Source organism: Akebia trifoliata, chromosome 16 (genome assembly GCF_017979445.1).
Source record: "Akebia trifoliata isolate Shusen 1 chromosome 16, ASM1797944v1, whole genome shotgun sequence".
Taxonomy (NCBI): domain Eukaryota; kingdom Viridiplantae; phylum Streptophyta; class Magnoliopsida; order Ranunculales; family Lardizabalaceae; genus Akebia; species Akebia trifoliata.
Window position 1 is genome coordinate 22,804,239 of NC_141390.1, and position 27,462 is coordinate 22,831,700.

The following is a 27,462-nucleotide window of genomic DNA, read 5'->3' on the forward strand; positions in this document are numbered from 1 at the left end:
GTGTTTAAATAGAAATTTGATGTTCCAATAAAATATCTCTTTCCTTTCTCGTTTACACTTTTCGAGATATTTCACTCATATTTCGTACAGTTCCTTTGGTCCAAATTGGAGAGCGCGCAACCGTACGTATTCGGTTTCTTCTCACATTTTCTCTCTCTCTCGTGTTGTACAGATCTCCATTATTTCTTCGTCCAATCGGTAGTTTGGAACACTTATCCTGAGAATTCACCGAGAGATAAGAGATTTCAGCCAATGCGAGTTGTTTGAAGGATTCGGTGTAAAGATCTGCTTAATTTAATTTGAAATTTCAGGTAATTTGAAGTGTGTTTCTGCTCAATCGAATCTCAATTAGAGTTCTTTTTATTTTCCCTTTTCTACAAATTTAGTTTTTATTCCTTTTCTGGTGACATTTAAGTCTTCAAGAGTTAAATCGAAGTAATTGTAAGGATTTCTCCAAAAAAAATTCGATAATAGACCACAGTGGAAGTTTAATCGACGAAATCTTTCATATTTTCCGTGAATTTAAGTCAAAAACCAAAAACACATTTTGAACCTTCTATTGATGAAGTTTTTCTTACATTCTCTGTTTTCTCTCACAACTAATTTTTTTTTTTTTTTGAAATTTGAGCTTAGATTCAGTGAAGTTCTTAGTAAATTACATCGAAGGATTTCGGTTTTGAGATCTGCTTTAACTTGAAATTAGAGATCTTTAGCATTTTTCTTTTTTAGAAAATTGGTCACAGTAGAGAATTCTATCGAAGAAATCTTTCCTATTTTCTGTGAATTTATGTCAATAATCGAAGAACACATTTTGAACTTTTTGTGGATGAAGTTTTTCTTATGTTAGTCTCCATTTATCTCTCAAAACTGTAAAATTATAATAATAATAAAAAAAAAATGATAAATTTGAGTTTTGATATAGTGAAGTTGTTAGTAGAATATTAGATAGCTTCGAAGATGCGAATAGCAGTGATTGGAGCAGGGATTAGTGGATTGGTGTCGGCTTACGTTCTTGCGAAAACTGGGGTTGATGTGGTGTTATATGAGAAGGAAGATTACTTGGGCGGCCATGCCAAGACTGTGACCGTTGATGGTGTTGATTTAGATCTTGGTTTCATGGTCTTCAATCGAGTAAGTCTTATTTCTTTCTCTCCCATTATTGCTATTTCATTTTAATATAATATGAATCCATTGGTGTTGCTGCATTTGTATGTGATGATATCTCCACCGTCCAATGGTTATCACTAATATTGCTGAACAAAATATCTTTCAATCACAGCCATTTATTGCACACTTAGTGATTGTACGGAAATTACTTTTGGAAAAATATAAATTCCTTGAGAAAATAGGGATTGGAAAATGTACGCTCGAAAAAATAGGGTGTTGGTTTTAGCATACCCCACGTGGTATACTCAATCGATTATGCAGACGTGACAAGTTCAAAAACAGTAGATTTGTGTTCCTCGGGATACACGCTGAGATTAAAAAAAAAAAAAAAACAGGGAAAGAATTTATGTTTTATGGAATTAAAAAAAAAATCCCCTTAACCAAAATATTTTAATTCTCAAAACGGTAATTATTTTCGGTTTTCCCTAAGTTCAATTTGACCCATTATCTAGGCAGATTTGAACGTTGAGTCAATTTTACAAATCTTCTTGTCAACTCGGAAATGTATCTACTCAGATTAGAAAGTTGATTCAATTAAATTTCAATTGTATATAATACTTTTATGGAGAATAAAAATTAAATAATTTGCTTCTTTAAATTATCAAAAGTTATCTTAATATATATATTTTTTGACTCGTTCAAGTTGAAATACAAGTTATTGAGTAGACTCAATGGATACTTTTTTTGCTAGTAAAACTTTTTCTTTTTTGCCAAGAGTAAAGTTGAAAATCACTTTGGACAAGAAATTGAATTTTGGATAAATATGTAATTAAAAATTTAAAGATTATATTGTCAAAGAGATTTCATTTTCTCACCCATTTTTCATGGGCAATCAAACAAACCCTAAAATGTTCATAATGAATTTATATTTTAGGGGTGTTGTTAACATGTATCCTAATGGCATTCATTAAGATGTATTAAATATACCTTCCAAAAAAAATTCCTACCTAAAATACCCTTAAAAAGTTCCTACCAAGAGTATTGTTAGATGCTTATTTCCAAGGTGTATTTTTTTTTTAAGACTCTTTAAAAGCAAATTAAAATAGAGAGTGATGTTTCAGTCACCACACGTACAGAGCCTCCAAGGCTAGTATATATATATATATATATATATATATATATATATATATATAACTTGCGAAGGGTCACTTGGTGCACATAGATTACCACATTGGCAATCCAACTGAACATCCTTCTAAATTTCATGGCAGAACTCATATTTAAAAAAAAAAAGAAAAGAATTGAAGTTGATCCAAGGTGTTGAAAATGGACAACTATCAAACTTCCAAAACTTAAAATTCAATGATAAAAAATATACTAAATTTTTTTTTAAGTTATTAGAATTTTATTTTCTTCAAGCCTGTAGCACCAGATCATGTTTTTGAATGCCAAGATGTGAGTTCACAAACTTTAGTAAGATTTAAGTAGGTTTTAGCATAGAATCGTGATAATTTGACTTACCTACATGGCATACTCAATCGACACCCCTGACTTGACAAACTTGGAAATTGTAGATATGTTTTTCTCACGATACAAAACTGCATCTTTTTATGAGGAACTATAGATCTGTATCCCGAAGAGAGCAGGTCTATAGTTTTTGAACTTGTCACGTCACGTCAGGGGTATCGATTGAGTATGTCATGTGGGTAAGTCAGATTATCACGATTCTTTAACTAATATCTATTTGTAAAATAAAATAATATTAAGAAAGAGAATTGTTTAGTGTATTTGACTTGGGAATAAGATTTACACAAACTGAAATAACTTTTGTTACTTTTTTTTATATTTTATTTTAACCAAAGATGTTATTTACTTTCGGTGGGAGGATGTTGTTCCTTACCCACTCATAAATGACTCACCAACTACATTGCAGGTTTTATTTTCTAAAACTTGGATGTCTGACAAGAAACTAGTTTTTAATGGTCCCACAAAAGAAACGTCTCTAAATAAAAAAATTAGAACCTATATGGTTTATCATCCATAGTGCTTATGTTGAGCACAATATAATTTCTCAAGATTAGTTGGTAGGTTTGAATCACAGTGATCACTTCATGAGTTAAGTACTATATCTTAATTAGTTGTTAACCTGTCAAACTAATTTCCTAGTATTCTTATTTAATATTTAATTAAATAAGCTGAAATATTTGGTACTTAGCAATTAGTATAGTGAAACAGGTCGGTTTAGAACTTACGCAGGTTTGGGTCTGGTGGTGGATTTTGTGGTGTTTGGTTGCTAGATTTTTTCTGATATGCCTTTTGCTGATAATGTCGAGGGAGTGGGACCTGTTCGTCTTTTTATTTCCCTTTGTTCCGTAGGCAAGAGTGGTCTGGTCTGGTGGACATAAGGAATCATTTTATTAAGTGGGCCGATAGCCCGATATCTCCTGAGTCCTCAACCCATGCCACCACAGCGAATTATGGTACAATTACACAGTTGACTCATCCGATTTATCTTGTTTTGGAAGAGTCAAATCATTTAAATTGATTTAAAATTTTAAAAAAATATATCATTTAGTTGCAGATAGAAATGATTATCCTCTATTAATAAAAAGATGTGCAGTTGTGTATCCCAAGGAAGAAAAAACTACGATTCCATGTCTGTGCCACGTCAGTCAACCGATTATTGACCAGTGAGACTTTCTGATTAGAAAATCAGCACGCACGCACACACACATAAAATTCCTAAAACAAAAAAAGAAAAAAAAATTAAAAGAAAAAAGAAAAGAGTGTTGCACTCTTATTTGTTGGTCAAAGTTCCCAACAATGGTGGCCACACTTCTTGTTATTCTTCACCATTATCATTATCTCCAAAAAGCAAAAAGTTTCAACTCATTATCGTGATCTTCTTATTATTCATCATTGCCATCTTCCTCCACTTATTTCTCTTCTTCGATTGATTGTATTTAGAGTCATGTTGGAGTGACTGAAAGTTGGAACCTTATATCGCACTTCTTGAAGTGAAAGTGGATAGGAATCATAGATACTTTTTCACTCATATCTCGATGAAAAGCATTTATGATTTTCTTACACTGTCACGTTAAAAAGTGTGATATGAGAGTCTAGTCTGAAGTCACTTCAGCATTATTCTTGTATTTATAGGTATGATTATGATATCAAAAGAAAATGACGGCTAGCTGTGCATATTGTCGTCAATGACAAGGCAATAAGAACAACATAGGATGAGACAGATTGAAAAAGATCATAAATATTCTTTCTATGGGGAGAACTAGTAGGATAGGATGAGAAGTTAAAAAAAGAAAATCAATATCTTTTTATCGTGTGTTGATAGGAAAACCCTTACCTAAAACTATAGTTGAGATTTTCCATCAAACATATACGGTCGAGTTGCTAGGATTCTCACTAAAATGTAACCCTATAAATATTTGAACTACTTTATCATTAGAAGATTAGTACTAATCTCTTGCTACTAACACCACAAATTTCATAGCAAGAGATTAGTACGTCAAAGGTTTCTATGTCGTAATGTAGTCAAAATTTTCTTGAGATTTTATTATTACAGTTACACAAATAAAAAAGAAGCACGTCACACACTATACCACACATTCAAAAGATAAAGGAGAAAACAATATATAACATTATTTTCTCAAAGGCAAAATTATAATTATTTTAATTTAAATATATGTAAATTAATCCATGTTAATCGAGTTTAATGGATTATCTCATTCGAGACGAGTTGACTTGTTCGAGACAACTTGATCTCGTCCATGGATGAGACGAGACGTCAAACCAAGATTGAAAACCATGGTTGCTGGTGTTAAAGACTAAAACATGGTTATGATCATGCAGTCTAGCATAATCAATCTCCTTGTCCGAATGCATCAGAATGGGGAAGTATGAGTTGGTTTCAAATCTCATCCAAGATTGAGATGAGTCGCCTGAGTCATCTCAGTATCATTTATGAACAAGATGGATTTATGCTGCATCTGGAGTTTTACACCATCCCACAAGATGATTTGGACAATATTTTGAAAATCGTGGCCAAGTTAATAAAATTTATCTAATTAACGAGGTTTTTTAATATTTTTACTAAAACAATTAATTTTTATAATTTAAATATCTATTATTTAAATAATAATAAAAATATCTTGGGACTATTGATCTTATAATCTACCTTATTCTTTTAATTAAATTTTTTTTTTTTTTACAACTATTCATATGTGAAGATATTTTAATAAATAATTGTAAAACAAGTTAAATGGTCTATTTTGAATGAGAAGAGATAACTCGGTCTCGTTCATCAAAGAGACGAGATGTCAAACTGAGATTTGAACCATGAGCATGTGTGCGTGAGTTAAGACAACAAAATGGTGATTCTGAAAATGGTGGGTTTTGATAATTGGACAGGTAACGTATCCCAATATGATGGAATTCTTTGAGAGTCTTGGAGTTGATATAGAGACGTCCGATATGTCATTCTCTGTGAGCTTAGACGAAGGCCAGGGCTGCGAATGGGGAAGCCGAAATGGGTTGTCGAGCTTGTTTGCACAAAAGAAGAACCTTTTGAATCCTTACTTCTATCAAATGATCCGAGAGATATTCAAGTTTAAGGATGATGTTATCAGGTAAGTCACCTCTTTTCGCCTCTCATTTTCATGAATTTATTGTCTTTGTGCAAATTATCAACAAAATATTTGAAAATAGTAGAGATAGAACTGAAATAACGGCCATTCTGTGCTTTAGAAATACTTGTCCGGTCCTGGTGAATATTTGAGATACACCGTGTTTTCAACATTGATGCCAGCACTTTGACTTTGGTCTTAGACTAACAAAATGACTTAAATGCCCTTATTTTCAAGCTCTTGCACAAACCATTGATCTTTCCTCCCCCGTCCCCCCCCCCCCCCCCCCAAAAAAAAAAAAAAAATATATCATCTTCAAACTCTTCAACCCCTAGAGTAAACCATTTTTTATTATCTATTTGACGTAGTCTGAGATCCATTGTCTTCAACCTATGGCTTAAAACGGTTAGGCACCTATTTATTACTTAATAAAGAGTATAATAATAATATTGGTCAACCCCGAAGAGATTGGCTCAATGGAAATTTCAGACCGATAAGTAGTTAATGCCTGTAAATCGTCAGTTCGATACCTAGTATGAGCATTAATTCCTCAGGGGCCACCTGTGAGGGTGCACCTTTACTTATCTGGTGCGTGTGATGTCCAGGTGTTGCATGTGCCCCAGGGACTAGTCCTTGGACAAGACCATGGTCTATGGATTGGGCAAAGCCCAGATATGGGCCTGGTCCCCTGTCTACAGGAATTCCAGCTTATCAAAATAATAATAGTATTCGTCATGATACATAATTTGTAAAGTGAGTTGGTCGAGAATTAGATTAGACATTTTGATTGAGGATGTGATTGATGTGGATTTGAATTTAGATTAGATAGTCTAGGAATTTATCTATGACTATGCATTGTATTTATAATTGAAAATCAATGAAGAATTAATACAATTTGTGTGAAAGTGCTCGGAGGCTTGCTCCCACCTTGAACACATGAGGTCCAATCTACTGAAAATCAGAACATTCTTTTTTCTTCTTCCTATTTTAATCTTTTTTGATATTTGATCATCAAGTTATGAATTAGGTTCATAACATTGGTTATTAGAGCAATGATCAGTGGATCCATTGTCTTTTCTTTTTATTTAAAAAAAAATTGCAACCACCGTAATGTGTTCTATTTCTACTCTACACTAAATGAACATATATCATTTATTCTTTTTCACCACGTATCAGCTCTCATCACTGTTGTTGCTTCCAACATTGACATTGATCATTTTATTGCTACAAGCAATAAGCCTCCAGTTTGACCATATTCTAGATTTATTGCCATGTACTTTTGAAGATATTCCTATTGCAAGTGATGATCAATTTCGCGAGCTTTGACCTCAGATGTCAAAGTAGACATTGTCAAGGTAACGGAAGATGAAAAAAAACCAAGTTAATATTGTTGTCATTGACAACAATTGAGATAGCTCAATTGAGAGTATCTTATGGAGATTGTTGATGATGTTAGCAACTCTTGAAAGGCGTGTGGGAACTGAATTAATATTCCCTATTGAATTTGAGGTATATGTTATCAAGTCAGATATTTGACTACGGTTTTTGTGACAGCATCATTCTTAATTACAAGGGGCAAGTAGCTTGCAAAACACATGCTAAAATGGATGCATTTACCTCCAATGTATTTGGAATTTGAGTGGTTCGACTTTGACGACAGGGTCATTATCAAAGAGATTGAATGTTAAGATAACTAAATATTATTCGTAAGGATTATAATAATGTTATAGGTCACACCCCATATTAGTAGGGTTAATTGCTCAATTGAAATCCACTATCCCCTAGCATGATGAGTTGCTCAATTTAAAGTGTAAATCAGATTTGGAAAAGGCATAAGATCAGCTAAGTTGGGTGTTTTTGAATTACTTGATGAGTAGATTGGTTTTAGAGAGAGATGGTCGAATTGGGTGACGAAATGTGTCTCTTTTGTATCATTTTTCATTCTAATCAATGGGAAATATGCTAGATCTTTAAAGATTTCTAGGGGTTAGGGAAAGGTGATCCACTATCTCTATTCCTATTCGTCATTGTTGCAAAAATCCAGGTTGCCCAATGTCTAAGGCTGTTTCCATCGGTTCCTTGTCAGGTTTCGAGGCAAAGTTGATCTGCGGATGTCACATATTTAATTTCTCAATGATGCATTGTTGTTTCTGGATAATAAATATACTATTCTTTAGGGGTCTGCTATGCTGTTTTGAGGGAGTCTCAGGGCTGCCAATCAACATACATAAGAGTAAAATCTTTGGGTTGGGTCAATTTCCAATCTTTTGGTTCTTGTAGGGTGTATGGGCTGCTAACCGGTTTGTTTCCCATCCTTATACTTGAAATAGAGATTTTTTATATTTACAAATGAAGAGCTAAGCTGTTAAATCAATCACAAGATGATACGTGTCCAATAAAAATCAGGATATTTGGGACTTGTTCATCGAAAGAATTAATAAAAAAATATAGGGTTCTTGGAAGTCCAAATAAGCTTCCAAAGGAGGGAAGATGAGATGACATTGATCGAAAGTACGCTTGAAAGTGCTCTAATATACCTCCTAGCTCTATTTGCATTACTCAACCGTGCAAAAGCACTTCTAGCTACGTTTGTCAGCAAGTTTATGTGGAATGATAAGAGAACTGAAAATTTCATCTAATAAAGTGGAAATTGATTTGTGTGGCCAAAAAAGAATGGAGGCTTAGGCATTAGGAGGTTTATATCAATGGATTTTTCTCAACTAGTTAAGTTATAGAGGTTGGAACGGAAAATTGGAAATTTGTGAATAAAATCAAAATGGGGTGAAAATGCTTTTGGGTGGTAAAGCCTTGAGGTTAAATCTCCTTATGGATTTAGTGTGTGGAAAGGTATATTAAATTTTTTCAGAATTCACTTTAGTTGCGTGTTCGAAATTGGATGGCCTTTTGATTTACTCTGTTGCATGTCGAGAAATTTCCATGGGGTTGGGGCGTACAACCATAGGGATTAGTCTACATCCCAAAACGATGTTGGGATACCCTACGTTATCAAAAAAATTCTTGGAATTTCATAGCCTACCTTTGAGATTGGTAGAGGGATTATGGTTAGATTTTAGGAGAATCTCTGGTGTGGGAACTCACCCCTACATCTACAATTTCCGTCATTGTTTTTTTTATCATCAAAAAAGAATTTGCTTATCAAAGGCTTCTTGGGAGGGATTAGGCTCTTCAAATTCAGGTGGGATTTCAATGATTGGTAAATCCAAGACATTGCTAATCTCATCAATCAAATCTCCTACATACAGATTGCTCTTATGGAAGAGGATAGAAGAGTGTGGATAGGTAGAAGGGACAAGACTATTTTGGTAAAATCTTTCTTCAAATTCTTTGTTGCAGTTTCTTTTGTCGAGTTTCCAACCACCTTGATTTGGAGCTTGAAGGTTCCATTGAAGGTGGTATTCTTCATTTGGGCTGACCACTTTGGATAGTATTCTTACCATTGATCAGTTAATCAAGTGGGCCTTTTCCATGGGCTACCTTTTGGGAGGTTTGCTCGCATTTTCTATCTTTATTTAAAGCTTTACTGCTTTCATGATAGATATGTTCCAAAGTTGGCAGATTCAGGTGCCTTCTCGAGTAGAGAAAGAATCTTGTGGTTATTAATTTCCTTTTATGTTGGGGGATTTGGAAGGAAAGGAACAATAAGGTTATATCTATAAAAGAAGACATTATCATCCAGCTATGCACAAGAATATCTCAAGTTATGCTAGAAGTTACCCATAATGCTATCTAGTTGGATTTGCAACTCTTTCTTATCCATCTTTTGAGTATATGCATCGAACATCTCTACCGTGAAGACACCCATTTTTTCCTAGGTCGAGCCTGAGAAAGCCAAAAACCTTCTGAGAAGGGGCTTGACCCAAGGTAATTTTCAAGAGGGTTCAAAAATCCCATTTTCGAACAACCACAAGGCTTGAAGGTCATTTTTCAGATTTTGGATACCTAACCCTTGGCCAAACTTAATTTTAAGTCTAGCCGTACCTCAACGTTGGCCAAGCTTAGTTTTGGCCTAGCTAAGAGTAACCTATGGCCAGGAGTAATTTTTGCTTGGTCCAAGGGTAACCCACGACCGGACTTATTTTTGTTCTGGCCTTGGTTCACCCAAGGCCAATTCTGTTAGGTAGTTACAAGCCCATTTGAGCTCGAATTTGGTTAGGGATAATTATCCTTTAACTCACTCCTTAATGACTTTTCCCCCAAGAAAACCGCTTCCTTTTACTCTTTTACCCTTTCTCTAACTCTTCAATAATTCCACCATCATGGTCTTCTTGTAATTTCTCTATTCTTCAATCAAAGACCCTTGGTTCAATTGGTTCCCACATGAGAGTAATTACTACCCTAACCTCATATTGTTATAACCAAAGTTAGGTAGTTTACTCTTATGCTCCCCAAGTCGATCCTCAATCTTAGAAGGGTCAATGTAATTAGACTAAGTTCTAGAGGTTTTGACAACTTTGCCCAACCTATAGATTTCTCTAAAACTTATGAGCGAAGACATTTTTAACCCTAAGTTGTCAGAGAGTTAGTTGGGCTAGATGACCTTAATGTCCAAAATCTCTGTCCATATTTACATGCCACCTAGCCTAGTTCTCTAGGATTTGACCCAAAGCCAATGACCTAGGATCCTTATACCCTCCTCAAAGAATTCTCTAGAAACTATGACCTTTTACAATCCTATCATCATGATTGGTAAGGCTTATAGGTGAGTGAAAGACCATCAAGTCTAAGGAGAGGAGAGGTAATTTGGGCTTTCTCTAGAGGTTTTATTGAAAATATTGGGAACCCTATGATTTAGGACAAGTTTATCCCCAAGAGTCTCCCAAAATCCTATAAATAAGACCTCCATCCAAGGCAAATAGGGGAGAAGGAGCTCAAGTGATCTAAAATTCTATCGAAGTTTCTCCTCAAAATCCTCTAGCTTATCAAAACTCTGTCCAAATCCCTTCTCAAACACCAAAGAAGCTCTAACCAAGAAGAAGAAGAATAAGAGACCAAGGTGGGGTGTTGTTATAATTTTTAGATTTTTCCTATGTAATCCCCCTCTAAACCTCTCCCGTTTACCTATTCCCCACTTTACATTAAGCAAGTTTATTTCATATTTTCTTTGCTAGTAACAATATAGATCTTCATTTGTTTTAGTCAGGCTAGGAGGTAAAGAGTAAAACCTCTTAGAGGTAATCTTTTCCTGTAAGCCCTCAATAAGTTCTATGAGAGTATTAGAGTAGATTAGATGTTTATTTACTTTCTTGCAAGTTTTAAATTCCTAGATTAGTTGCCTTTTACTTCCTCGCAAATAGCGACTCACATATCCTCGCAAGTGGTCTTAATTTGTTCGTTTTTTAAAATTAGACTATAGTTCTTTTACCCTCTAATTTTCTCTATAATTTCTTTTATTTTCAAAACCCAAAAAGAGTTTTCTAATCACACCTATGGTCATATATTAGTAACTATCTTAGGATGGGAGGGACAAAGTGCCTAACACCTTCCTTGTCCCTCAATCGAACCTTCTTACCTTAGATTTCTAGGTAGACCATTTCCCTTAGTCTTTTTGATATGTGAGTCACTACATGCCAAAAAACAGATTTCAAAAAATATTTTTATAGTGTCTATTCACACTTTAATTGAATGGTGGCGACTCCTAAATCCGTGCAGATGAGCTCAAACCTTTCCAAAGGTTTCGAAGCCCGTGTATCTACATACTGTTTATCAATTTTGAAACCCTTGAAATAACTTTCATTTCTTTGGTAAATTTTGTCAGTAAAGCCTCTTCTATTAAAAATGAGACTTTTCTGTTCTGAGCAGATACCTTGAAGATCTTGAGAGCAACACTGACATTAATCGCAATGAAACCTTGGGGAATTTCATCACGAGACATGGTTATTCTGAATTATTTCAGAAGGCTTATATTGTGAGATTACTGATGCTTTGTATCTTATTTGATTGTTAAGCATTCATTAATTAATAAACTATGCACACTGTTGTTACAAGTAGTTTTATACTTTAGTCTTCTGCTTGAACATATTGGTGGCTTTACAACGAAACCTCCATAGGTTCCAATCTGTGGTTCGATCTGGTCGTGCCCTTCAGAAGGAGTAATGAGCTTTTCAGCTTTTTCTGTACTTTCATTCTGCCGCAACCACCATCTACTTCAGGTATATTTTCCTTATATCTACCTTCAAATGTTTTCTTCACTGCAAAGTAGCATAGAGTATCTTCATATCTTTGCAGTTTTCATGTAGACACTATATATCATGTCTTCCAAGCATTTCAAAATAATATTGTTTTTTGCTTAAATTTAATTATCATGTATTGAACAGCTCTTGGGCCGTCCTCAGTGGCTTACTGTTAGATGGCGTTCACATTCTTACGTCAATAAGGTACTTTTTTTTTCCATTTTACATCACGGGTGGAGTGGCTGTGTGCTTAGCTATAATTTTAAGCTTTGCGGTTCTATAATTATCATCCACAAAATTGGTTGTAATAATTGTTAAGGTCAGAGAAGAGCTGGAGAGCAGAGGTTGCCAAATAAGAACGGGTTGTGCGGTACAGTCTGTTTCAACAGATGATTGGGGTAAGCAGTTTTTCTTGGATAATAATCTTTTAGAATGCCAACCTGGCTTTCTTCAAATGAATCTTGAAAGTCTTGGCATGAATGTAGCTATCGTTAAGAAATTACATGCATGGATTCACAGTTTGGATACATGCATATGACTTTATCTTTACTGTTATAATGAGAGAAGGCGAAGTTGAAGTGCTTCGACACCAAAATTTGAGTGGTCATAAATGCCCCCACTTTTCATTTTGGTTAAAAACCAAGAAGATTGAAACCACAAGTTGCTTAGTTTTCAAAATTACAAAAATATCCTTTTTACCGTGTAATCTTCAACCCTTTAATCTATATTTTAAATAACAAATAAGCCCTTTTGATAAATGTGCATTTGCACATTTAGCTTCTTGTTAATAAAAAAAGAGAGCACCTGTCAATCATGCCTCAAGTTCCATCAATTTAAATTTTGATTATGTTCCTTCATAAATGATGCGAAAGCTGGCTTTCACGCTAGACTAAAAGACCGCTACACTAATCCTAATGCTTTCCTAATTAATGCTGGTGGCTTTACTTCAGTTATGACATTTCTAGTCCCTGATAAAAAATTGTGAAAACAATGTTCCATGTTTTGTTTATATTAATAATTTCAAGAATAGTTTCACATAAAGGATTTTAAATTGTTTTAATAAAATCAACTTTATGCAATAAATTTTAATCAGCCTTTACACTCTTAGGTGGATTTTAGATTTCCTCTCAGCTTTGAATCTAGTGTGCAGTCCTGCTAGATTATATTTTGATCATCAATTATTTTGGGAAGACTTTATATCAGTTGTCATAGATAATATACCAGCTAATTGAAAGTAATTCATCAGTTTTTTGTTTTGTTTTGAAGACTTGGTAGACTATAATAAACATATTTTATGGAAGGGTGGTTATTTAATCCTTAAAAATAATAGTTGTATTATATCATGGTATTTCGTATTAAAATATCTAAATAACTATATGAAGATTGATACATTTGGATTTTAAACTGAAAAGATATTTTGCAGGTTGCACAGTATTGTGTGTAGATAGTACAAAAGAAATTTTTGATGGGTGTATAATGGCCGTTCATGCACCTGATGCTTTGAGTATATTAGGAAAACAAGCCACATTTGAGGAAACAAGAGTACTTGGTGCTTTCCAATATGTCTACAGGTAACTTCTTTTCTTTTCTTTGAATTAAGTATGTTTCGAACACTTAAATATTAATGCAATTGATAAGAAATGTCCAGCCAACTAGAACTCAGGCCTAGTGTATTTTTTTGATATATATCAATATATAGATAGATAGAATACTGTCATTTTTACAGGTTCTAGTTAGCTTAGTTGGTAAAGTCTTTTGGTGATGATATCAGAGACCTGGGTTCAAATCCCGCCAACACTGAGCTACTGAACTCATCAAAAACAGGCTTACTGATAAATTAAAATAAAAAAGAATACTGTCCAGTAGCTTAAAATGCTGTAGAGCAGTCGAAGATGTTATCTATGACAGTTACGCAAGGCTATACTTGCCTTTGATGAACCCATTGGTTAAATATGATGTAGAAAAATTATTCATTACCATAACTGTTAGCCACTTTAGGTAGAATTAATTCATACCAATAATATTTTCTAGACTGCAATGGGAGGAGATACTAAATGAGCTGTTTTAACCTTGAGTCTAGACTCAAATAAATTTTAATTCCACAAAAAAACTTGAATTTATTGGAAGTCCTAAGGTAGCTCAGTGTTCTTTTCTGAGGAAAAGAAAGGAGCAATGCTAGCGACTGTGATTGGGTACCTTTCACTGTGTAAGGTATGTTTGCATGTGTATGGCACTCCTCAAAGAAAAGAAAGATAACTGAAGGTCTTGAAAATAGACATGTTATCATCCAAGAATGATGTAGTGACCGTACCGTACATCCAGTTATCCTTTGGTTTGCATCATTTCTGGAGGCTCCTTAAGTGTTCTCATGACATCTAATTCTCCCTTCGCCCACTCTTTCTTTTTCTCTCTTTTCCTTTTTTCCCCATTTGATAGTCTTATACGTCCCCCTTTTCTATTCACAAACAATATCAGTAGGAAATTATTTTAAAATTTATATCTGTGAGCACACAGATTTCCAACACTATTACCCGTATACTTATAATGCAGTAATTCTTAGATGTTCAGAAGTATTAAACATGTAAGCACTGCCTACTGTGATTTGGGTGGATATCTTAGAAATTTGTTATTGCTATCTTTTACTTGAACTTATAAGATTTGATGCCTTTCCTATAATTTTTTTTTTCTTTTTGTTGCTTTATAAAACTGAGCTGACCAGAAATGAACAAACGACTCTATCCTGTTATTATTTCAAGTCTAAATGCACAATCATTCTATAATACTTTATTGGCAGTGATATTTACCTCCATCGTGACAAAAACCTAATGCCTCAAAACCCAACAGCATGGAGTGCCTGGAATTTTCTTGGAGCCACAGACAACAAAGTATGCTTAACATATTGGCTCAATGTACTTCAGGTTTGTAATGAAACTTCTTCCGTGGGTTCAAAAGTTATTTGCGTTCTGAAGTTATTTTATGTTTGATATAAAATTGATCTAACATTAGTAGGTGTAGGCGAATAATATTCCCTTCAACAAGCCTTGTAATTTATTTGTTTGTTGGTAAACCTCATCATGTTGATATATATGAACTTTAAGAGGGTTGTCATAATAACTTCTGCTTGTAATTGAAGTGCTCTAATACTATCAAGCTTGTAAACTTGCAGAATATTGCTGAAACCGAACTACCTTTCCTTGTGACTCTCAATCCACCTCATACACCAGAATATACCTTGCTTAAATGGTCAACAAGTCATCCCGTTCCATCAGTTTCTGCCTCAAAAGCTTCTCTCGAGCTTGACGGAATCCAAGGGAACAGAGGAATATGGTTTTGTGGAGCATACCAGGGTGAGTTCTATTTTCTTAATTAATGCTTAAAATATTTAGATGATTGCCCAAACCAATGAAGCAGTAAACAAATTCTTGAAATTTAATCAGTGCAAAGTAAAGTGGGAATTCCTACAATCTTCCCTCAATTTTTACTAGTCTCATCCCTTTGCATAGTATTACTAAATTTGTATGCCAATAGCATATCTTAGTCCAACCTCTACTTTTAAGGTGTCCATTCATAATTCTAGTTCTATTTTCTTAATTAATGCTTAAAATATTTAGATGATTGCCCAAACCAATGAAGCAGTAAACAAATTCTTGAAATTTAATCAGTGCAAAGTAAAGTGGGAATTCCTACAATCTTCCCTCAATTTTTACTAGTCTCATCCCTTTGCATAGTATTACTAAATTTGTATGCCAATAGCATATCTTAGTCCAACCTCTACTTTTAAGGTGTCCGTTCATAATTCTAGTTTGCATTTGGTCCCTCTATAGTCATCATTTGCAAATAATAGAACACCAAGGACCACTCCTTGAATATGAGTTGCTACTATACCTTAATTAACAAGAAGCTTCATCCTTAAAAGCTCGTAGCACTTGGCATTGCTTTGTTCTAAAAAGTTGTGTTTTTATTAATTGTTTATTTTTTTTTTCGTTTTGTCTATCAGCCACACTGGTTTACTTACTAAGGTACTCTTTTTACAGGCTATGGTTTCCATGAAGATGGATTGAAGGTAATGGTTATTGCTCTGGCTTTATCAGTGTGACTATAAAAGTTAATACTATTACTTGAATATATCCTTGATGTCTTGTTTCTATTGGAACAATCTATATTACTGTGTCCTATTCTTGGAATCATTGTCAAATGAGATGTCCTTGAGGAAATCATGCTGATTCCTAAATACTTGTTAGACCTAAAGCTATCATTACTTTGAGACTCCTCTTATCTGCCCCAACTCATGTGGTTCTGTTGCAGGCAGGCATGGTTGCTTCACATAGTGTTCTTGGGAAAAACTGTGTTGTTTTGAGAGACAGAATACATATGGTTCCTTCTCTAATGGAAACAGGAGCACGCCTTTTCGTTACTAGGTTCCTTAAAAATTTTATCACTACTGGTTGTTTAAAGTAAGTTTTTCCGTGGTCTCCGGGAATATACCTTCCACTGGCCAGTCTTTATTGTATTCAAAGATTGTGAGATATTTGATTTTGGGTGCTTTTGGATATCCGCAGTTTGTTGGAGGATGGAGGAACAGTTTTCTGTTTTGAAGGAACCAACAAAAGATGTAGTCGAAAATCTGTCCTGAAAGTTCACAATCCTCAGTTCTATTGGAAGGTAGTCCCCTCAAAAACATTCGATGTTTCTTCAAAGATTGGTATGCTGCAAATCATTTGCAAATGCAAATAATTTAGTCAAATCAGTTTTATTGGTGCTTGGTTACACAATGCAAATGATTTCCGGTGCTAAAAGTCTCAAATCATTCGCAAAATTATTTGACTCCAACCTATGCATTTCCAAATTAGTAACTTATCAAGGAAATTAATCAAATTATAAAAATACCATTAGATCGTGGTACAACAATATGCACATAAATTTTCTAAAATAACCCTACTCCTAGATACATTAAATTGCACATTGAAATTACAAAAATACCTCTTATCAAATGAAAATTTAAATTATAAAAATATCTCTCAATACTTACTGCAATAAAACACCTACGGATTTACAAAAATACACATCTTCATAACATTTACTTGCATATAACATTACAAAAATACCCTTCATCAATTTTATTACAAAATATCCCTCGTCATGAAGGTATTTTTGTTAATTCATGTGTATGTTATTGTAACAAGTACTAAAGGTATTTTTGTAATTTGATGATGGGTATTTTTATAATTCCAATATGTAGGTTACCATGCATTTTGATAGGGATATTTTTTGTAAATTCATATGTATGTTAATGTAACAAGTCCTAAGGGTATAGTTGTAATTTGAATAATTTCTTTGATGAGGTTGAACCATGTTTTTAAATCTCGTCCGAGACCGGGACAACTTGTCCGAGTTGTCTCGGTGTCATCCACCAATGAGACGAGTTGACAAGTTGTCTCAAAGACATGGTTTGTTCTAATTCTAATGCTTTTTTTTTTTAAAATCACGTCTTAGACGACTCGGTCTCGTTCATGAATGAGACAAGACATCTAAACGAGTTTTAAAACCATGGGTTGAACAAGTTAAAATTGTTTCCATGTTTTATTTTAACAAGAAATCACAATGAATTTTTTTAATAAAATACCAACCACAAAAACAGAATCTTAAGAGATTTCACCATGGTTGCCAAGCAATAGTAAATCTTTCACTGCAAACCATTTGCATTGCAAAACATTTGTATTGCAAATGCAAATGATTTGTAGTGTCCAAGCGGGGCCTGGGTGTCAAACTGGGACAGAGTAGCTGACTTATTTATAAATCACATTTTCAATACGCATTGGAATACACCATGTTACTGAGAAGCACCAAAATTTGTTTGACAGATTGCTATGCAGGCTGATTTAGGCCTTGCTGATGCGTACATCAATGGAGATTTTTCTTTTGTAGATAAGGAAGGTCTTCTAAATTTATTTATGGTAAAACAATTTATTGTTCATGCACATATTTGCCATAGAGCTTCAATTGTCAAAATAACTTTGGTAAATGTTTACTTCCACAAATTTCCCTTGCTAATTATTTTCTGCAGATTTTTATTGCTAACAGGGACTTGAATATTTCCGTTAGAAAGCATAATAATAAAAGGTATTTTTCGATTAGTAGTTAACTGCAAAATCTACCTATAACAATCAAACCTATGTCTCTTGAGATTTAGAACATGTGGATTTATCAATTTTGTTTGGTTTCAGGGGTTGGTGGACACCATTATTTTTTACAGCTGGAATTGCATCTGCAAAATACTTCTTTCAACATGTTTCAAGAAAAAATACTCTCACACAGGCTCGCAGAAACATATCCCGTCATTATGATCTGGTCTGCTTTTCTTCATATGGTTCTTTCATCCTTGTACTTAACTTCTCTTCATATAGTTCATGTTGCAAGTGATGGTTTCTTTAGTACTTCAATTTATGTGTACTGTTCTCTTCTCCATGCACTTGTCCTTATCTTATTCATTATGATATTATTGCATTTAATTTGATTTCTTTTCAAGTAATTTGATTGTTTGTCTTTAAATTTTTGTCTTTCTAGAGTAATGATCTATTTGCTCTGTTTTTGGACGAAACAATGACGTATTCCTCTGCAATATTTAAGGTTCGTCTCATGTCCTGATGAGTTTATCTTTTAAATACATTAATGCAGTTCGAATCTTCCATTTTATATATATAGTAGACCCAAGTTTTATGATGCTAACTTTCACGTGTAAAATCATTTGCTAGTCAGAAAATGAAGACTTAAAGGAAGCACAACTAAGGAAATTGTCTCTTCTGATTGAAAAAGTGAGATCTTGAATAACAATAGCATCAAATGGTGTTTAGATGCAATTCATGCATGGAATTTCTGATTTTGTGTGTGTGTGTGTGTGTGTATCTAGGCTAGAATTGATGACAAGCATGAAATTCTTGAGATTGGTTGTGGTTGGGGAAGCCTAGCTATAGAAGTTGTCAGACAAACAGGATGCAAATACACAGGCATCACCCTATCTGAAGAGCAGTTGAATTATGCAGAGATGAAAGTGAAAGAAGCTGGCTTTCAGGTGTTTCTCTTCTGAACCTTAGGGTGCTTCTCTTGCAATACTGCATTCAGAAGTACAAAATCAGTGTAGTTTGTGATGATTATGTCCAAAATGTTCTCTTCTTATATTCCTGGTCATGCATGTCTAACCCGAATCACCTCTTCTTTCAGGACCGCATAAAGTTCCTTCTATGCGACTATCGCCAATTGCCTAAATCTCTCAAATATGACAGGATTATATCTTGGTGAATTCTTGACTGCCATAAAAAATGAGATTTTTTAGAGAGTTGAATTAAATGTTGTTGGAAAACTGACTTCTTTTTTTTCAGTGAGATGATAGAAGGTGTAGGTCATGAGTACTTGGAAGAGTTCTTTGGCTGTTGCGAATCAGTGTTGGCTGAAAATGGTCTTCTAGTTCTACAGGTAACATTATTTTGCTAGGAAGTTTTTTAATTATGGTTGCTCTTAATGGCATGCTACTTCATAGTTGGTGATGAATAGTTGTTGCAAGATAACTTTGTTCTTGATATCTTGAAGCCCAGCTGACATGGGACCTGCTTGTCAACTAGTTGTTCAGTTATCAGACATATTCTTCAAGCAGTCACTAATGAGTTTTCATCAGAGAACCACCAATGTTTTAGAAAGGGTGATGTGTATACATGCAATTTGTATTTGAAACGCAAGGAGTAAGCCATGGGGAATGCTTTGAAAAATCCATAAAAGATAAAATAAAAATAAAAATCAGTAAGTGATTACAGATATGAAAAACTATTTAGCTCTTTTTTTAAGACAATTTAGCTTAAAAAATCGTACATATGTGGTAAGATTTTAAAACCCTAGCTAATTACTGTGTGATGTTTCAAGGCTTCTATTACTTTTGATTTGTGACCCAACCAATGACGAGGCATATTTTTAACAAACGTAGTGGTGTGACAATCATGGTGGTTTGCAAACTTATTTGAGGGCCCATTGGTTTGAAGCTTAGGAATATTTCATGCATCAAGCTCATGTTATTAAAATTTTGGTACCTATCATTTTTTTTTATATTAGGAATATTTCGCTAATAAAGCTCAAGTTTTTAAAAAAATTGTTCTATATCAATTTTTTGTTTCTCAATGACTAAATAGACCTAGGTAGTTGGAAACACTTTTAGATGAAATTATCCCAAGTCTAACAGCATGTACACATAATTTACTAGTATACATGAGAAGGTGTCATAAAGATACGTAGAAAGTGTATCTTGTCAATTAATGAGATTTTTAGAAAGAATACTATTTGTATATGTGATTGACCCATGTATGTGCCTACAGAGTTTTAAGCTTCTCTGATGCCTCAAACCTCGGCAAAGTGAGATGTAACTAGTGGCTTTATCCTCAAGGCTAGGACCCTACACCGCACCTTGGGGCATAAGCATGATGCACCTCCTGTTGGAAGTTCAAAACATTTGAGTCATTGAGAACCACATTCATCTGTTTTTTTTTTTTTTTTTGGACTGATCACACCTAGATATATGCAACCAAAATAAATTTTTATTTATTTTCAGAAGGGATTAGTTATGGTACTATAGTGATTATGAATTATAATTATTTGGTTTGAATAATACAAGCATTGATTCTACTGGTGTTTGCTTAGAACTTTATTTTCATTCAAAATGTAAAGCCTGTCTCTTCTGCACCAATATACTTCTGTTGAAGGAACACCCTTTGAATTTTTTTTAAGCTAATCAAGGAACATTCTTTGATGCATCTTTATTTTGGTTCTAAACTGTTTATTAAGAAGTTCTTCATAATAGTTCGATGCCCTTCATTATTTTTACTTTCCAAGTGTTGCTAATGGCTGGCTGTTGTGGATTTCTACAGTTCATATCGATACCAGATGAAAGATATGATGAATACAGGCAAAGCTCAGATTTTATAAAAGAATACATTTTCCCTGGTGGGTGCCTTCCGTCATTGAGTAGACTAACATCCTCTATGGCTGCTGCGTCTAGACTTTGGTAAAAATTTGAAGGATCACCACTATTATTACATTTATATCATCTTCTTTTTATTTTTTTTTAATTTTGGAAATTCAACATTATGTGAAAGTATCGTTAATGCAGTGTGGAGCATCTGGAAAATATAGGAATACATTACTACCAAACGCTGAGGTATTGGAGGAATAATTTCATGGCAAAACAGAGGTACAAAGAATACAAATAGTTTAATTTGAGGACACAAGGTCTACACATAAAGAAATTTCCATATTCTTTTTAGATTCAAATATTGCATGTCATCTCATAAAAATCTATGTTTATCCTTGGATTCTGATATTGTGTTACTTCTTGGATTCCAGTAAAATACTTGCACTGGGATTCGATGAGAAGTTCATCAGGACATGGGAATATTATTTTGTCTATTGTGCAGCTGGTTTTAAAACACGTACTCTCGGAAATTATCAGGTATTATCTGGATTAGCATAATTGCTTTCTTGGAATTTCTGTTGCCTCTTGGTTGAAAACTACTGGATTGTGTGTTCTCTCTCTTGTGCTAAAAGAAATGCATGTTATTGAAATTAGTGTATAGTTGAAATTCGACAATGCAAACCAGCCCTGAATTTAAGAAGTGATAGAACTAGACTATACCGCAGCTCTCAATAAATGGGAAATAGAATTTATGCTAATTCTTATCATTTGATACATTACTAGTTAGAGTGGGATTTTTTGGAATTCATGTTACATAAGACTAGATTACATTTGCAATTGCATACTGCATAAAAAATATTCTAATTATACATGTAAACGATTTAAAACCCTATAAAAAATTTAGTGTTTGAACACTGGGAGCATAAGTGATCACATAGTGCATATAAATCACATTAGTATGCCATGGTATAAAGACCAAGGGTTATTAAATTGAATATGTCATGGTAGCATATGCGATTTAATGATTGAAAAACACATATGTGACCTATGACCATGGTTTAAAATATCATATCGATTGAAAGTTTCGGTTAATGAAAAAACTGATACGGTATTGGCCGATACCTTCGATACAAACTGATACATTCTGATACGAACCTGATACATTCCTGAAACATTCAATGTTTCGTATTGGTCTTGGCCAATACCAATACTTATCGATTGATACATTCCGATATTTTAAATCATGCCCATGGAAACTATGTACATACCCCCATAAGAACAATAAAAAAAAAATGCATGACCATTCTCGTAAGTTAACAATGAAGTAATGCAGCTGCCGTGGAATGGATCCTACTAATTCTTTCTTTCTTCTTCCTTCGTAGACTGATTGAGCAACGATGTATGATTTTGATATTTTTTTTTAAAGAAATATTTTTTAAAAGATTTTTTTAATGATTTTATATAGGAAGATACATTAGGATATAGTTCTGAATTAATTGAGTTTAAGAACTCACTCTATTTGCAGGATACAGATGAGTAATGTGGCATTCACTTCTTTTAACATATTTCTCGTCAAAAAATTTCTCGATCACTTTCACATCTTAGTTGAATCAAATCCAACTTACATTTTAAGATCCATTTGTATATTAGTTTTGCAGTACGTGCCTGAACTTCACACAAATATTTGACTTCTCATCATGGTGTAGATTGTATTCTCACGTCCTGGCAATCTTTCTGCATTCGGCGATCCATACAAAGGTGTCCCTTCAGCATATTGATTTTTTTCCTCTGAAGATGGAGGAAGCCTTATCATTTGAGCAAGGTAACAGTATTTATTCTTGTTTATCTATAGCATTGTTTTATCTCCACTAATTTAAAAAAAAAAAAAATTGTTCTCTTTTAATTGTATGGTTTGACTGTATTGTAGCAATGTTTTCTGCTTCATTTGTTGCAAGGGAAATTGGATATGTGAAACATTCATCGACTGTGTTTGCTGCGGTCGGTTCCTTTAACAATGTTACATTTAAATTTATTTAGTCGTTCGACAAGGATCAAAGCTTGTTATTTGTGTCTTTTATCCCAGCTGTAAGATGAGTTTAACTCTATTTTTGTGGGAATTCTTTCTCTAGGGCTTGAGAGAGGCAGAGAGAGTGATGTACTAGGGTGGGTTTCAAGGTTTGGGTTTGAAATTTAAACACCGAGTGTTCTTTCTTGTACTATTCTTCTTTGATCCAAGTAAGCGCATAAGCAGACTTGCCTTAGGTTTATGTGTCAAATGCAAAGCGATACTGCCGGATGGAATGGTTTTTTCATTTTCAAAGATGACGCTATTTCTGATATTCCAAAGAACCGACATTGCAACATGTGGGACAGCTTTAGCCAATAACCCAACTTTATTTATTTATTTTCTTTTAGATTTCACTCGTTTGGAAAATGTTTGACATAGATAAAGCCATTTGGATGACACAATCAAAGATACTCAAGACATCACCACAAACCAGCATATAGAGAAATTGCTAGAAAAAAAAAAACAAGTGCTTCAAGGTTTCATTCTCAATCCCACATGAGACACATTTTTTAGGCTAATTGGATGTTTCTTTGCTTTCGGATCTCGTCAATGGGACATTCTCTAAGCAAAATCTTCCAAACTAGTTTCCATTTTTTCTCATCCAATCCTCTAGGTTGAATCTTATACCATGTTGATTTTGAGGAAATATTAGCCAAACATGAGGTTCTTGCACCCTAAACTGAGGGTTGTATAGATCGATCATAGCAACCACATCATCTCCAATTGAATTTTGTCTGAAATCAATTTTATGGGTGTTTGGTTTCAAAATACAAATGATTTGCATTTTGAAAAACTTGCATAGATTACATAAATTCTTAAGAAATTTCAGCAAATGATTTTACAGCATAAAAAGTACCCAAAATCATGTGCAAAATAATTCGACTCCAACCTATGCATATCAAAATTACTAAAATTGCCATTTTCCAAGAAATGAATCAAATTGCAAACATACCTTCAAATACAATAATTTGCACTCAAAATCACAAAGATACATTAGATTGCATGTTGAAATTACAAAATAACCTTCATCAAAGAAAATTTCAAATTACAAAATTAGCCCTCCAGTTCTTGTTGCAATGTGAATTCACAAAAATACATCTCATCAAATATATATTTACTTATATATTACAATTACAAAAATACCCCTCATCAATGTTATTAAAAAATATCCCTCATCACAAGGGTAATTTTATTTTATAAATTTGTATGCATGTTATTGTAACAAGAAATGAAGATATATTTGTAATTTAAATTATTTATTTGATGATGGGTATTTTTTGTAAGTTCAATATGTAGGTTATTATACCTTTGATAAGGATTTTTTTTTTTTGTTTTTTTGTTTTTTTGTTTCTATTTTTTATTTTATGTGTATTTTAATGCAACAAGTGTTCAAATTATTTTTGTAATTTGAATAAATTCTTCGATGAGGTCCAATAAATTGAAATTGTTTTCATGTTTATTTTAATAAGAAATCATTGCATTGCAATCTCTACCCAAAACAAAAACGATCTCGCAAGATATTTTCCCATGGCTACCAAGCGATGGTAAAATTTTCATTTCAAATGAAAATGAATATATATATTTTTTTTTTCCTTTTTTTGTCCTTTATGTTAAAAGAAAAATACTTCCTTACTTAGTAAGGGAAATTTCTGACCGCATCACATTGTGACATTCGGAAACATGATATGATACCACATGGATATAGAGGACAAAATTCTATGAACTTTGTATCTGTCATTTCTCAACACCTTGGATCAAGTTAAAAATAGTCTTTATTTTTAATTTTTTAATCTGAATTTTCGATGAAATCTAGATAGCTGTGGCGTTGGATTGCCAATGTGATCATCCATGCGGGCACAACAGCACTTAGTAAGATTTCAAATCTTACTAAGCTACTAAGGCTAGTCTGATTGATGTTAATATACCTATATGGGCCCACACTTAGTCATTCTCATATTTTTTTTCTCTCTCAACTATTTTATAAGATTCCTTATCTAACATTTATTTTATTTCACTTTTAATTTAATAATTATTTTTATTATTTTTTACGGTTAATTAATATTAAATAACCGAGAATGTTTTTTTTTCATAGACTTTTGAAAAGCACTTTCTTTACTAATTTAGTAAGATTTTAACTCTTACTAAGGTCCTTGAGCTCAAATAGATTATTACATTAGCAATTCAACACCACAGCCCTCTCATACAAAAATTCAGATAAAAAAGAAAAATAAATCAATCAATCAAAAAGACAATTTATTTTTGGACTTGATCTAAGGTTTTGAAAATGGATAGCTATTGAACTTTCAAGGGATTATCAAATTTAAAATTAAAATTCAACAATGAAAAATTATTAAATTTTTTTTTTTTTCGAAGTTCATAGAATTTTGTCCTCTACTACCCTGTGGCATCATATTCTGTTTTTTGATTCCACACAAGGTGTGCTCAACGAGTTAGAATTGAAATCTTACTAAGTCTAGTATGACTCAGGACTCTTTTTATTTTTTCTCACAAACTGTTCACTGCGTGACACGTACGCCCCAACAAGGGCAATTTTGTAAATTCAAGGATACTCAATACACGCGGCTAATGAAATTGGTCAATCGCGAATCCTGGTAGTGCTAGGAGCAAAAGATTTTTTAAACTACTCGTCTCCCACTCAACTTTCATACCCTCTAAACTTATAGAAATAAGTATTTTAACTCATATTATTGTTTAATTAAACTTAGATTCTTATTTTGTAAATTAATTGTTGTAGAAGTCCTTTTAGTAATTACTTTATTTTAATTTAGAAAAAAAACATTTTTTCTCAAATTACTCTGACACATTAGACAAATCATTTCTCCCTATTTCAGAATTCAAAATTCTCTCTTCAATTTTCAATATTTAAATCTAAACATTTTCAAACTTCCAAATATTTTAAATTATGTATTTTTAGATTAAAATATTTTCTATAGACATATTTTATAATTTTAAGTATAATTAAACCATTAAATTCTATAATTTTGAAATTGGATTATTATCATTTATAGTATGCAAATATTATTCGGAGGCCCTAAAGAGAGCCAAACATTGTGCCAAATAGGGATTAGACATTTTAGAATGGGTTGATTTTTTGTGAGGATGATCTATATAGTAAAGAGATCATCCTCACTAAAATTCAGCTTATTTTATTCTAAAATTTCTAACCTTAGTTTATAAGTTGAAGAATCGTGGATTGTTCGATTTTTGTAAACCACTTTTAATGGGGTTAAAAGTTTTGGAATGCACTGATTTTTTGTGAGGATAATCTCCTCATCACAGAGATCATCCTCACAACAAATCAGTCCAATTTGAAATTTATAACCTATACATTGAAAAAATGTTTGGCTCTCTAATCACGACCTAGAAAGTTGTTTTTATAACCCTATTTACAAAGACTTTAAGGTTGAATAATACATAAAATTCCGTAAATATACATAATATGTTGATAGTCCATAATTATTATTTTTTTTGAGTAAATTGTGAATTTTCGGATTAATTATGACTATTTATGTGTAATAGGTCAAAGTCATGAGATTTAAAAGGATGAACCAAAATTATTGAATATGCACATTACAATCCAAGACTAAAGATAAAAGCACGGACCAAAGACCAAAGTCAACGGGCCCACAAGCACAACTGTGCAGTGACTTCATCAAGCTTTCTCTCAGGATTCGTGCAATATTGAGATGCCATGTTTTGCAACGTAACACATTAGGTTTTCAAGTCCTTGTAAAATATGAAAGTATTATGAATTCTAAAGAAACCCTAATCTAGCCTCGATAAATAAAAGGCCAGACAATAACTTGAAAAAAAAAGATCATCTATTATATCTCTTTTCTTAGTTATCTTATATTTTTCTAGTTTTTAGGTTCACTTTCTGTTTAAATTTTGTAAATAGAAGGAGTATTCTACCAGATTTTATTCAAAATTAATAAATGATCATTACTTTCTTCCCTATTCTATTCTTTTTCTATTTATATTATTCTTGCAATGATCTGTGGCTAGGCCTCCGTTAGAGAGATAAATGAAGCCCAAATAAAATCATCTAAGATAATTATTTATTTTAATCATATTTTAATATTTTATTGTGATTTCGATTTCTTAAGTAGTGATCATTGAATAGAATGTTTATTCTTGTGATTTTGATAGTTTAATCTTAAATACGTTCAAGTTAAACTATGCTTTGTTAGAAATTTGATATTTGACCTTTGATTTCGTCTTATTAAATATCATCATATGATTTAGGACTATTATTTAGATTAACAGATTTCATCTTTCGATCCAATAACATTAGTTTTGTTAATTTGATCAAGATAGAAAGTAAACAAATAAATTGATAAAATAACTTGTTTTGGTGGAGTTGACTGATCTAATTCCTTATATTGTAATTTCTACTATTGTTTATCTTAAAATAGTTTTAATTTAGTTTCCTCTAATATTTCAAACTGTGATTGTTTATCCTCAACTTTATTTTCATTCCTCTAA

The 27,462-nt window shown here is 33.0% G+C and overlaps 1 protein-coding gene and 1 pseudogene across 3 annotated transcripts; both read left to right on the forward strand.

Moving 5' to 3' along the window:
* Positions 1-23,149, forward strand: LOC147382913 (uncharacterized). Of its 3 annotated transcripts, none has more exons than XM_086427896.1 (26): positions 1-311; positions 923-1,131; positions 5,533-5,750; positions 11,568-11,673; positions 11,816-11,917; positions 12,083-12,142; positions 12,258-12,336; positions 13,362-13,509; positions 14,733-14,856; positions 15,105-15,285; positions 15,973-16,001; positions 16,244-16,392; positions 16,498-16,600; positions 17,800-17,892; positions 18,003-18,058; positions 18,163-18,286; positions 18,503-18,565; positions 18,691-18,750; positions 18,846-19,007; positions 19,157-19,230; positions 19,315-19,408; positions 20,845-20,981; positions 21,087-21,167; positions 21,320-21,425; positions 22,595-22,710; positions 22,816-23,149. In XM_086427896.1, the coding sequence occupies exons 2-25, from the start codon at positions 958-960 to the stop codon at positions 22,664-22,666; spliced, it is 2,595 nt and encodes an 864-aa protein (XP_086284022.1). In that variant the 5' UTR covers positions 1-311; positions 923-957; the 3' UTR covers positions 22,667-22,710; positions 22,816-23,149. The 3 variants fall into 3 exon arrangements, with proteins under 3 accessions (XP_086284022.1, XP_086284023.1, XP_086284021.1); XM_086427897.1 differs by having other exon boundaries at positions 935-1,131; XM_086427895.1 differs by having other exon boundaries at positions 2-311; positions 938-1,131.
* LOC147382914 (uncharacterized) overlaps positions 22,683-27,462 on the forward strand; it is a 25,874-nt pseudogene continuing 21,094 nt past the window's right edge.

Coding starts and splice junctions, on each gene's coding strand:
- LOC147382913 (XM_086427896.1), top strand. CDS start 958: ATGCGAATAGCAGTGATTGGAGCAGGGATTAGTGGATTGGTGTCGGCT. Junction 5,751..11,567: donor TTTAAGGATGATGTTATCAG/GTAAGTCACCTC, acceptor TGTTCTGAGCAG/ATACCTTGAAGATCTTGAGA. Junction 12,337..13,361: donor TGTTTCAACAGATGATTGGG/GTAAGCAGTTTT, acceptor GATATTTTGCAG/GTTGCACAGTATTGTGTGTA.